The 13,337-nt window shown below is 37.3% G+C and overlaps 1 protein-coding gene across 1 annotated transcript in view; it reads left to right on the top strand.

Annotated features, from left to right (window-relative positions):
- The window catches only part of LOC148940516 (uncharacterized), an 89,788-nt gene that overhangs the window by 26,232 nt on the left and 50,219 nt on the right, over nt 1-13,337 (top strand). The window contains exon 2 of the mRNA XM_089105558.1: nt 634-1,018. Coding sequence (XP_088961684.1) covers nt 664-1,018 — 355 coding nt within the window. The 5' untranslated portion in view covers nt 634-663. The remainder of the gene's footprint in view (nt 1-633; nt 1,019-13,337) is intronic.

A 13,337-nucleotide genomic window follows, 5' to 3' on the forward strand; every position in this document is an offset into this window, starting at 1 on the left:
TAATAATCATGAGGCAATCAAGCCAGTAGCTCTGTAGCCCACAGAGTGACGCAAAAGGAAAAGGGCTAAATAGTATCACTGAAAAGCCCGCCTGCTGTTAAATGGAAGAAGAAGAAGGTTGTCCAGATTTGGAGAGTTTAAGTAACAGCTTTATTTTAGACGAAGATGAATAGTTGTTTTTCGAGTAGCTGAATTACATTGAAATTGTTTCAAAAATCAGGGATATGTCTTGATTTTTTTTTTGTTAAAACACTATTCTCAATTTTGATTCATACTAGTATCCTTCTGATGTATAAGAAAAAAGACATGAAATAGTTTGACCTTTATAATTTTTAGTTAAGTACAAATAGCCACCTGAACATTATGAGTAGGGGAGGGATGGGGATGACAGATCCTTTCCCATTTATGATAATTTTTGGTTGTTTCAGTTTCAAATTGTGCTTTTTGTGTGTATTTGACTTTTTTTTGGATTTCAGTAATGGACCTTTTAACCTAGGCTACTGTAGCCAAGTGATCCTATCTCAGTTGTTACAAAAAGTTTCTATTGAAAAATTGCAAATAAGTATATAAACAAGATAAGTTCTGTTCTCTTTGAGTAAGTGATGGAATAATCAAGGTTTATTCTGTTTACAGACTACACAATACAGAACATGTGACCTTGCAATGGCTGCTCCTGTTGCATCCTCAGAGGATTTTGTCTTAAAATGGAATAATCATAGACAAAATTTTGTACATGTTGTTGAAGAACTTTGGAGACAGGACATATTCACTGATGTGGTCCTCTGTAGTGAGGGAAGAATTTTCCCTGCTCATAGAGTCATATTATCAGCGTGTAGTGCTTATTTCTATGAAACATTGTCAAAAGTGGCTGAACACCAATACCCAGTGATATTTCTGAATGGTGTTTCTAGTGAGGAATTAGCTGCCATATTGAAGTTTGTTTATAATGGTGAAGTGGTTGTTTCAAAAGACTGTATGCAAGATTTCTTTAGAACTGCAGAAATGCTTCAAATTAAAGGTAAGCTCAAGTGTGTGTAATCTAAAAAAAATATAAGCATAAATTCAAGACTGTGTTTGTTTATGCATCCCTTGAGTGCATGGATAATTCATTTTCTTTTAAATTATGCATAAAGGTATTAATTCTCAGAGCTTTTAATTTTAGAACAATGAGAAATTAGAACATCCTGCCCAAGTTTAGTAAAGGCCCAAGTGTGAATCTGATGGACAAAGCTACAACCAAGGAGATGCTATAGACTTCTTTTTCAAGGCTAGAGGATTAACTAAAGCAAAACCTTTTTTTAAGGGCTAGAAACCCAAGCAGAGTGCAGCCCCTTGGTTTTGACCTAACCACAAAGGCTAGTGTATAAATTGAGAAATCCTTACCTTAGATCCTTCTGTCCCTCCAGAGGAGTCCAAGGCATCCAAGAAGAGTCTCTATTTATTGCTGAAGTCTCTGGTCCACTCCAGTTGTAAAGAGTCATAACAGTTTTTTAGGTTGTTGATTTTAGACAACAGAGTTTATTTTTGAGTCTTTGTCTATAGTGGGTGCTTTTGGGTCACCATGTCGACTTGATATTTTGGACTTCCCCTTGTGTCAATCATACCCAAGTTAACACCATATTTGCCTTCTTATAATATTGGTGTGGGATAGCTGATATATTTTGTTGCTTATAATCTTATTTGTTATCTTCTTGGTGGATCCTGCAGCAGTATAAAATTAAGCTCTTTTGATGATACTGCTTGCTTATCTGATTCTGGCAATGCTTTCTTAGACTCTGTCCTGTGTTCTTGATGAATTGGCTAAGATATGAACTTTCTTTGTTGTTGCTACGCTTGATGCTCATGGGTGTGCTGCTGTTTTTCAAGCCATTCACTTGCATAAAAATCATATATAAAATTTAGCTCATTTGAAGATGCTGCTAGCCTATCTGATTCTGACAATGTCTTTGTAGGCTATGTCCTTGAGGGATCTGCCAAGATATTGACTACTTGTTGCTACATTTGATGCTCATGGGTGTGCTGTTATTTGTCAAGCCATTCACTTGCATAAAAATCATATATAATATTTAGCTCATTTGAAGATGCTGCTAACCTATCTGATACTGACAATATCCTCATAAGCTATGTCCTTGAGGGATCTGCCAAGATATTGACTACTTGTTGCTCTTTGTTATTGCTACATTTGATGCTCATGGGTGTGCTGCTATTTGTAAGGCCATTCACTTGCATAAAAATCATAAATAAAATTTAGCTCATTTGAAGATGCTGCTAGCCTATCTGATTCTGACAATGTCTTCGTAGACTATGTCCTTGAGGGATCTGCCAAGATATTGACTACTTGTTACTCTTTGTTGTTGCTATATTTGATGCTCATGGGTGTGCTGCTATTTGTCAAGCCATTCACTTGCATAAAAATCATATATAGAATTTAGGTCATTTGAAGATGCTGCTAGCCTATCTGATTCTGACATCTTCGTAGGCTATGTACTTGAGGGATCTGCCAAGATATTGACTACTTGTTGCTCTTTGTTGTTGCTACATTTGATGCTCATGGGTGTGCTGCTATTTGTCAAGCCAGTCACTTGCATAAAAATCATATATAGAATTTAGCTCATTTGAAGATGCTGTTAGCCTATCTGATTCTGACAATGTCTTCGTAGGCTATGTCCCCTGAGGGATCTGCTAAGATATTGACTACTTGTTGCTCTTTTTTTGCACCATAAGTTATAAAATGTATGAGATTCTGATTCATTGAGTGATTATAAGAGTCATTGATTATAACAATGGCTCATTAGGCTGTGTGTCCTTTGTTCTTGATAGATTTTCCTGGATTTCTAAAACTGACTGCTTGTCCTTCCTTGTTGTTAACATATTTGGGCATGCTGCTATTTGTTATGCCAATAAATTACATTAAATCACTTATAAATTTGCATCTTCTGTTTCGTATTAGTTTAAAACTGTTTAGTTTTATACTCAAAGGAGGAAGGGAATTTATGATACCCTAAACTGCCTGAGAAGTTTGCTTGGTTCTCAGATGATTGATTAACTTGAATGTTCTTTTTTTTTCATGGAGTAAGATCTCAGTGGTTTGATTAGCAATAAAACAGCCCCAATGTATAAAGTACAAATCAAAGAATTACTATTGGTTACTGTATATCAGAACTCTGAGCAGTTTCAGCCATAGTTAAGTGAATAATTTGTTAACTATAATTTAATTGCTTATGTTATTGGAAAGCTTGTTCCTGATACATCCAATAAAGTTAAATTGTTCATTTCAGGTGAGAGTAAATTAACAGAGGGAACAATCAAAATTTAGCTTCCTATTAAATTTAATTTTTCTGAATAGGGTTAACACGCATCTTTGGTAAATCAATTTCTGTACATTCATCATCAGTTGGGAAAAATGGAGGCAAATGACAAATCCAGTGAGCATGAAGAATCTAAGCTATCTTATAGGGATAGACAAGTCCCTGTGTATGGATTTCACATCTTCAATTGAAATTTAGCACACTCCCTATCTTAGCCAGAAAATAGGGTAAAATCAACCCCTGTAAAGTACAAACAAACTTACTTGTGCTGTCTCAATTGCATACAAAATAGAACTGACCAAAATTGACAAACACAAAACTACTATCTCCGACCAAAGAGGGGCGTGACCAATCGAATGAATAACACTTAGGGGAGAGCAGTGATCAAAGGAGATTCTTTAAATGAAGGCCCTTAGCTGGTTTCCCAATGCAGCCCAAATACGAGGAAAAGTATGATTCACCCCTCATAATTAGACGTAAATGAACTCCTTTGTAAGGTGCCATACTCTACATGACACTTTTTTGTGCCATTTCTGGAGTAGAAAGGCTGGGAAGCATAATGAGGCTGTTATTTATTTATTTATTTATTTCCCTCAAAAACGAGGAGTATAAAAGATAATTAAATAAATCTTCAAAAATCCAAATAACACACCATCAAACATAGCAACAATTTACAAGTTGCCCAAAAGAAAACTTAATCAAATGCAACAAATAGTAATAATGAAATCATGCACTTTTTAAACTATAGAAAAAAAAGGAAAAAGATTATGAACATAAAGTATATTTTCAGCTTTACGGTAAAAATTATTTATTTTTACCTTGGCTATTTCCAACGGCTCTTTAATTTTAAAATTTGAAACTAATTCAGTATTACTAAAGGAAATTGGAAAACAAAGTAAAAACTTACAATATTTAAAATAACAAACGCGAATTGCTGAAAAATCACAAATTTTAAAATCTCGAAGAAGAAGGGAAGGATAAAGAACATGCGGGAGGGCTACTGCATTAAAAAGAGAACCTAGAATTTCACGACGATAAACACCACGTAGCCGTATTATGGAACCATTATGATCTCCATGATCAAACATCCTCCCTCTTATACACTTCCTCACAATGAGACCTTGTGAGAGGCATTAGTTAATAAAATGCTCCATGGTTGCAGTCAATTTATATTAAATATGAAGTAAACACAAATTAAATTGCAGTTTCCACTGGTTGAACTTTCTAAAAGTAAGGTCATTGCTAAATGAATAATTTTAATCAGTATTGCTGTCCAGACCTTTGAGAAGAAGATTCTCTGAGGGATGGGAGATCTCTGAGGTTCTCTCCAAGTTCTCGGAGGGATGGGAGATCTCTGAGGTTCTCTCCAAGTTCTCTGAGGGATGGGAGATCCACAAGAGGTGCATTCTAAAAGCAAATATTCCGGGTTGTTACTACATTTCCCTTTTTCTTTTTCGAAAATTCCCTAGCCTATTTTGGCGAGAGGTACTCCCTTTCCCTCCTCTGAGAATTGCTCTAAGAACAAGAAAGTTGAACTGTGAAGTATTCTTTTTGATTTTATAACTCACTCAATTCCAAAAAAATTGCCTAACTATTCTTCTTATGGTCAAGTGTTTGTTCAACCACACTGCTATCTGCAGTAGGTTTTAGGGGAAATAAAGCTTGCACTGTTTGAGCAAAAAAAAAAAAAAAAATCACCTGCAAATGGAGCTGGAGATAAATGGAAGGTTTAATGTGAGTTCTGAAGGTTCAAAACCTAACACATTTTAATAATGTCAGTTAAAATCTTTAGAAAAAATTAATTATTAAAGTATCTCTTATTGTTTTGTTGATCTGAAGAAATATTAAGTTGTAAGTATGTTAAATTTAATACAGATTGTCTAGTTCATTAGGTGGTTGTCTGCTGCAATGAGTTTGCAGTAGTACTAGTAGCAGTTTAGACATATTTGAAAGCAATGAGTGTTGAAGTTTGGAAGGGATGGGGACAATGGTGCATCCAGGATATTTTTTGTTGGAGGGGTGGGGGTACAAAAACTACAAATTTGTTTATATGCATTTTTGCATATATTTGATATATATATTTTATATATATTTATATATAATATATATTATATATAAATATATATATATATATATATATATATATATATATATATATATATATATATATATATATATATATATATATATATATATATATATATATATATATATATAATTTATATATATATATTTTATATATATTTGCATATATGACATATTTGAAAGCAATGAGTGTTGAAGTTTGGAAGGGATGGGGACAATGGTGCATCCAGGATATTTTTTGTTGGAGGGGTGGGGGTACAAACAAACGTACAAAAACTACAAATTTGTTTATATGCATTTTGTTATTTTTGGGAGCCGAACAAACAAACATTCGGATGCACAATGGTGCATCCAGGATATTTTTGGGGGGAAGGGTGGGGTGTTATAACTAACTGTTATACGTAAATCTTTGTTAATACGTAAATTATTTATTTCTTTGTTTCTTCTAGACCAGGGCCCATCGTATGGTAGGAGTTGCCGTAGAAACTTCGAAAATGGCTCAATCGATTGAAAATTGGAAGGGCTTGTGCCCTTTTTGATAGCCGAAAGTGATTGGAAGGCAACTTACACCCCTTCCACGCCCACCATCACCCCAAACACTACCAATCAAAGTCTTGAGATAGCTATTTTGTTCAATGTAGTTGAAAGATCCGGAAAATATGTCTTTGAAGAGGACACTCCCCCCACAGCCCTCAGGGCAAGGGTTGTAAGTTATTCCCTGTGGGCATATACGGTTTTTATAGAAAGTATTGTTTTAGAAGCTTCAAAAAGGGCTTATTCGATTGGAAATTGAAAGGGCTAGGGCCCTTCTTAATAGTAGAAAGCAATTAAAGGGCAATAGCCCCCCTCTTATGCCCACCATTTTCCCAAACACATCCATTCAAAATTTTAGAGATAACCATTTTGTTCAACGTAGTTAAAAGTTCCGGAAATTAGGTCTTTGAGGATAACACCCCCTCCCCCCACAGCCCTCAGGACAAGGGTTGTAAGTTACGCCCTGGGGGCATACCGGTATAAGGTTTTTATAGAAAGCCTTGTTGTAGAAACTTAAAAAGGGCTCATTTGATTGAGAATTCAAAGGGCTATTGCCCTTTTTAATAGTTGAAAGTGATGGGAGGGCAACTAACCCCCCTCTCACGCCCACCATTTCCCCAAACACATCCAATCAGTGTTTTGAGATAGTCATTTTGTTTAGCGTAGTTGAAAGTTCTGGAAATTAGGTCTTTGATGATGATAACCCCCTTAGAGCCCTCAGGGCAAGGTTTTTAAGTTATGCCCTGGGGGCATATAAAGTTTTATAGAAAGTGTTGACGTAGAAACTTCATAAAGGGTTCATTCGATTGGAAATTGAAAGGGCTAGTGCCCTTTTCAATTGTCGAAATTGATTGGAGGGCAACTAACTCCCCTCTTACGCCCACCATTTCCCCAAACACATCCAATCAAAATTTGGAGATATCCATTTTGTTCAATGTAGTTGAAAGTTCAGGAAATTATGTCTTTGAGGATGACACCCCCTCCCCACAGCCCTCATGGCAAAGGTTGTAAGTTATGCCCTGGGGGCATACAAGGTTTTATAGAAAGCGTTGTTGTAGAAACTTCAAAAAGGGATTGTTCGATTGGAAATTGAAAGGGCTAGTACCCTTTTTAATAGTCAAAAGTGATTGGAGGGCAACTAACCCCCCTTTCACGCCCACCATTTCTCCAAACAGATCCAATCAAAATTTTGAGATAGCCATTTTGTTCACCATTGTTTAAAGTTTATGAAATTAGGTCTTTGAGGACGACAACCCCGAGGGCAAGGGTTGTAAGGTATGCCCTGGTTGCATATAAGGCTTTTATAGAAAGTTTTTTCGTAGAAACTTAAAAAAGGGCTCATTCGATTGTAAATTTAAAGGGCTAGTGCCATTTTTAATAGTCGAAAATAATTGGAGGGCAACTAGCCCCCCTCTCACTCCCACTACTTTCCTAAACACATCTAATCAAAATTTTTGAAATAGCCATTTTTTCAACGTAGTTTAAAGTTCTCGAAATTTTGTCTTTGAGGATAACAACCCCCCCCCACCCACAGCTCTCAGGGCAAGGGTTGTAAATTATGCCCGGGGGGCATATGAGGTTTTCATAGAAAGCGTTGTCTTAGAAACTTCTTAAAGGGCTCATTCAACTGGAAATTGAAAGGGCAAGTGCCCTTTTTAAAAGTTGGAAACGATTGGAGGGCAACCAACCCCCCTCTCATGCCCACTTTTTCCCCAAACACATCCAATCAAAATTTTGAGACAGCCATTACGTTCAACGTAGTTGAGAGTTCTGGAAATAAGGTCTTTGAGGATGATTAACCCCTCAGAGCCCTCAGGGGGGAGGGTTGTAAGTTATGCCCTGGAGGCATATAAGGTTTTTATAAAAAGCGTTAACGTAGAAACTTCAAAAAGGGCTCATTCGACTGGAAATTGAAAGGGATAGTGCCTTTTTTAATAGTTGAAAGTGATTGGAGAGCAACTAACCTCAATCTCACGCCCACCAATTCCCCAAACACATCCAATCAAAATTTTGAGATAGCCATTTTGTTCATCGTAGGTGAAAGTTCTGGAAATTATGTGTTTGAGGATGACAGGCCCCCCATACCCCTCAGAGCAACGGTTGTAAGTGATGCCCTAGAGGCATGTATGGTTTTTATAGATAGTGTTGCCGTAGAAACTTCGAAAAGGGCTCATTTAATTGGCAATTGAAAGGGCTAGTGCCCTTTTTAAAAGTCGAAAATGATTCGAGGGCAGCTAACCCCCCTCTCATGCCCACCTTTTCCCCAAACACATCCAATAAAAATTTTGAGATAGCCATTTTGTTCAACGTAGTTGAAAGTTCTGGAAATGAGGTCTTTGAAGATGACAACCATCCCCCCCCCCGCACAGCCCTAAGGGCTAGGGTTGTAAGTTGTGCCCTGGGGGCATATAAGGTCTTATAGAAAGGGTTGTTGTGGAAACTTCAAAAAGGGCTCATTCGATTGGAAATTGAAAGGGCTAGTGCCCTTTTTAATAGTAGAAAATAATTGGAAGGCAACTAACCCCCCTCTCTCACCCACCATTTCCCCAAACACATCCAATCGAAAATTTTGAGATAGCCATTTTTTAACGTTGTTTAAAGTTTTGGAAATTAGGTCTTTGAGGATGACTTACCCCCACAGTCCTCAGGGTAAGGGTTGTACTTTATGCTCTGGGGGCATATATAGTTTTTTTTTTATAGAAAGTGTTGTCGTAGAAACTTCAAAGAGGGCTCATTTGACTTTAAAAATGTAAAGGGCTAGTGCCCTTTTTAATAGTTGAAAGTGTTTGACGGGCAACTAACCCCCTCTCACGCCCAACATTTCTCCAAATAGATCCAGTCAAAATTTTGAGATAACCATTTTGTTCAATGTAGTTTAAAGGTCCGGAAATCAGGTCTTTGAGGATGACACCCCCCCCCCCCACACACACACACAACTCTCAGGGCAAGGGTTGTAAGCTATGCCTTAGGGCATATAAGGTTTTTATTGAAAGTAACAATAATAATAGTATAATGCAAAAACGTAGGCCAGAGCCTTTTACAAAACAGGAAAAAGACAATACAAAAATTTAGGTAAATCTTCTAAAGTTACTGATGTCGTACATACGACTCTCGTATATCTTGTCAAACGAGTTCTTGAAAGAGCTGATGGGGGGTGCCAGAACGGTTTCTTCGGGTAGGCAGTTCTAGATGTCGACGAATCGGTTTCTGGGGATAAATCCATTTATTTAGACAGTGAAAAAACATGAACACAAGTCCAGATATTTTGGTCACATATACAGCGACCGTCTTCATTAGAAGTGCTGAAATAGTAAAATTGAAACTAAAATATTGATATGCAACAAAATAAATAGCTTTTCGGCTCCTTCAAAACATAATAAACTTCCTGAGTATTCACCGGATTATTTTCAGAGAGAGTTCCAACCCAGTAAACTCAACATTTGGTTTGCAATTAGAAGACACGGAAGGCTTTACCACTTTCAATGGAAATTTGTTTTATGTTTGAGCAGGATCGAAGAAGAAAATTTACATGAAGAACTTAGAATGATTATCGTCAATGAACTCTCTCTGCGAATTACCCCGAAGTTTTTAATTTTATTAATGAGCCAAAACGCTATTTAATTTGTTGCATATTGATATGCTAATTTCACGTCTATTGTTCCATTATATCCATTGAAGATAGTCGCTGTATATTTGATCGAACTGTTTTGACTTGTTGACATGTTTTTTCGCTGTCTAAATGAATGGATTTATCCCTATTTGAAAGTTTATTTGTTCGTCTTAGAACGGCAGTGTGGTCTAAGAAAACATCACCTAATTTAAAGGTGTTATGTCGAAAATTTTTTAGTTTCGATATCATTTTATCCCAAGATTCTTGTTTTTATTTTATGAGGTTAGTTGTTTCGCTCGACAATGCTACCCGCGAGTGACGTTTGATCAGCAGAATGTGTCGCCCTTCAGATTCTTTTATGACCGACAGGAAAATGTCATAGAGTTTGTCGGGTGAGTCTTGGTCCTTGAACATTTCTTCCCAGTCAATATTTTGGAGGTCTTGTCTCATCGCTTGATAATTTCCCTTGTAATAGTTGCGCTTTGGCTGAGCAGGCGATTTCGCTTGTGGTTTGGCTTTGATGTCAAACGCTATCACGGCAAGATCAGATTTTCCAACTGGTGCTAGCACTTCGATATTCGCTACCATACTAATATCACTCACGAGGAGATCTAAGAGGCTTGAGGTGTCGGTGCCACGCACCCTCGTGGGCTCATCTATCAGCTGTTCGAGATAGTTTTCATTGAATGTTTCCATGTAAAGCCGTTTAGGCTCATGGGTCAAAGTGCCAGTGTAGCGTTGTTAATGCCAGTGTAGCGTTGATTAATTCCTTTTTTTCTGAGAGTTATTGAAAAGCGAGTCAGCGTTGAAGTAAATGCATTTGATAGTTGTCTTCTCAGTTTTTCTTCGGTTTCTCTGATGTCAGTTTAGTTTTATCTCTTCAATATGGTCTCCTTGGATTCTGGGTTTCTCAAATGATTTTTCGGGTTTTCTAACCTTCTAGCTTGATGGTTTGCAGCTTGATTAGCTCTTTGCATTGGTGTAAAATCAGGGTTTATGAAAATGTTCGATTTCATGAAGTTGTCAGCAGAACTTCTAAGGTTTCGGGTGCACTTTACTAGCTTGTTTTGCTTTTTGAGGCAATCGGACGAATTTTTTTTTATCTCGACCACCGGTAGACAAGGCTTTCTGTCTTCTCTTTGGGCTCCTATTCTCAGGGTTCCGGATATGTCATCGATTTGGATTTCTGCGCCCAGGTCGTTTTCTGCAATTAGTTTGATCATCGTCTCTTTTTCAGGCACGGACTTTGATTCTAGAAGTCCAAACACAGCGAAGTTTGTTTGTTTCTCTTCCTTCAGTCCTTCCTTCCGTTTTCTGCTTTAAGCAGAGTATTGACAGTAGAGCTAGAGTCGAGAGGCGTTTGTTGGCTGGCTAGATTAGAGTAGAATATTTTTATTTATAACACATACATAAATAAACGTCACAAAACAGCGCACATGCCTGGTGGCATACTTTAGCTCTGAGAATATTGCCAACGAAAATACACAGCCATTTTCTAACTAAATTTTACAACAACGAAAAAGAAAGCCCTAATGAACAAAATACTTAGCATGTCATAAGATATTTCTTCACCAGTCTTAGAAAATGTCGCTTGTTGCTGCATTTTCGAACTGATGATGGAATTGAGTTCCAGAGTTTTGGCCCAGTGTGACGCATGTTGAATCCCGCTCTCGATGTCGGGCAAATTTCCCACGAAAAGTCTGAACGATGCGTAGTAGGATAATTATGAAATTATGAATTAGTTGGAAAAATGCCGGGGAAATTTGCAGGTAAATTACTATATTGATAATCGTGACAAAAACTAGATATTGAAATTAAATGAAGTTGGTCCAAAAAATAGATTCCTGAAGTCCCGTATAGGTGTCTAACTGAAGATCTACAACCAACGTTAAAAAAAGTCCTCTTGGCTTTATTCTGAAGTATTTGGAGAGATTTGAAAACAGACGAAAAGGTAGATGCCCAAACCGAAATGCAATAGAGAAAATATGGGTGGACGAAAGAATAATAAATAGATTTTAGAATAGCTTTAGGCTGATGTAATAGAATAGCTGATGTTGTTATGGGAGCGTGGTTCATGGTTTGATGAGGGGCCAACGCTACTCGTTGCGAAAACAGAGTTCCACCTGTTTGAAGGCTTTCCCTTAGCTTCAGCTGCAAGTAAGAGACACTTCTTTAATAGCATCTTTCGCATACGTAGTTAAGAAGGGTCGAATTCTGATCGTGCATCTTGATTGTAAGGAAGAGATCAGCTTGGATTCCTCTACAAGCGGCATGTACCAGCTCTCCACAAAAAAAAGTATCTAATAGCCGTAGCGTCCTCTCTAACTGGTGAGTGGCAGTAGCTGCACGGTTCGTCCGAAATTAGGAAAGAGATTTCCGTCGATTGGGGTGGGTCGTTTCGGTTGTTGACTGCAATTGGCTGCGTTCCTTGAAACAGGGGTGAGGGAACAGGAAGCTGATTGCGAGAGGTTAACTACTGGGCATTTTGAGGGACACCTGGAGGCACGAGGCACGGAGGCACGGAGCTATCGTTTGAGACGGATTCAAAAGATTCACCTAAACACCAAAACTTGATATTTGGGGATCAAGTTTGGCATGTATTTGTTATCAAATATTACCACAGAGAGAGCCATGAACTGTGAGCACCCTAGAACCGATATACTGTGATAAATTTCTCATCCGGTAGGTTTTACTTTTCGCTACAGTCAGCTTTAAAATACAAAACTTGGTATATACATTTTTATAACACAACTACCTCAAGGTCCCAAAAAAGGTCGTTTAGAAGATTTGAATAACTGGAGACAGGTTACCCTCAACTCATGCGAATACAGACTACTGTCAAAAGTACTATCAATGAGAGTCAAGAAAGAAAGCGAAAGCTAACACGAAGGAATTGAAAAGAGAAATACAGCAAATGTGCTCAGCCATATAAGAAATCTATTGATTCACAATGATATGACCAGAAAGAAGAAAGGGTCAAAAATACGAATAACAGGATTGGATATTAGGAAGGCCTTTGACAGAGTAAGAAGAAGCTTTCTTTTTGTAATAATGAGGACATATGGTTTCAATGAGTCATTTGTTGATTGGATTAAATTTGTTTACTCTAGTAATTATCCTTGGTAACGCGGTAGTCTTGTGAAGCTGAAATGGGAATAAGACAGGGATGTCCACTAAGCCTTTTACTTTTTGAGATTTATTTTGGCTTATTGCTGAAATATCTGGAGACACAACTGAAAGGAGTTCCACTGGTGAATGAGACACTGAAATAAGGGGATTTGTTGATGATATAACTACAGTAACATCAAATGATGAAGACCTAAGGAATGCTATAGGCGAGGCTATGGGATGAACCGAGCAATACTGCCAAGTTGTCAAGCTTGAACTCAATCAACAGAAGTGTGTAATTTTGGAATTGAATGACAGTAAAGGGACGGGAATACCGATAAGGAGTGAAATTAAGATCATGTGAGTGAAATTTAGAAATACATGGAAGGAGACAGAAAAAACAACTGGAATGAGGTAACAAGAAGAGTTTTAGTAACGGTTAAAAATGGACAGGGAAGGAAACTTATAAAATATTCTAAAGGGTGCAATATGTAAATATAATACAGCTTGCCTGTTATTCGGTATCTGTCAAATATTTCAGCACCTTCAAAAGCGATCTTTTAAAACTTGGAAAAAATCATTTACGAGTTTATTTGGCAAGGAAAAGAACCCCCAAGACTGAAAACAACTGATATGTAGCCTACCTAAAGAAGAAGAACGGAGGACTGCAAGTTGTTAATATCCATTCAAAA

The sequence above is a fragment of the Artemia sp. Qi Xiang Cuo genome, chromosome 19 (assembly GCF_049724085.1).
Source record: "Artemia sp. Qi Xiang Cuo chromosome 19, ASM4972408v1, whole genome shotgun sequence".
NCBI lineage: Eukaryota > Metazoa > Arthropoda > Branchiopoda > Anostraca > Artemiidae > Artemia > Artemia sp. Qi Xiang Cuo.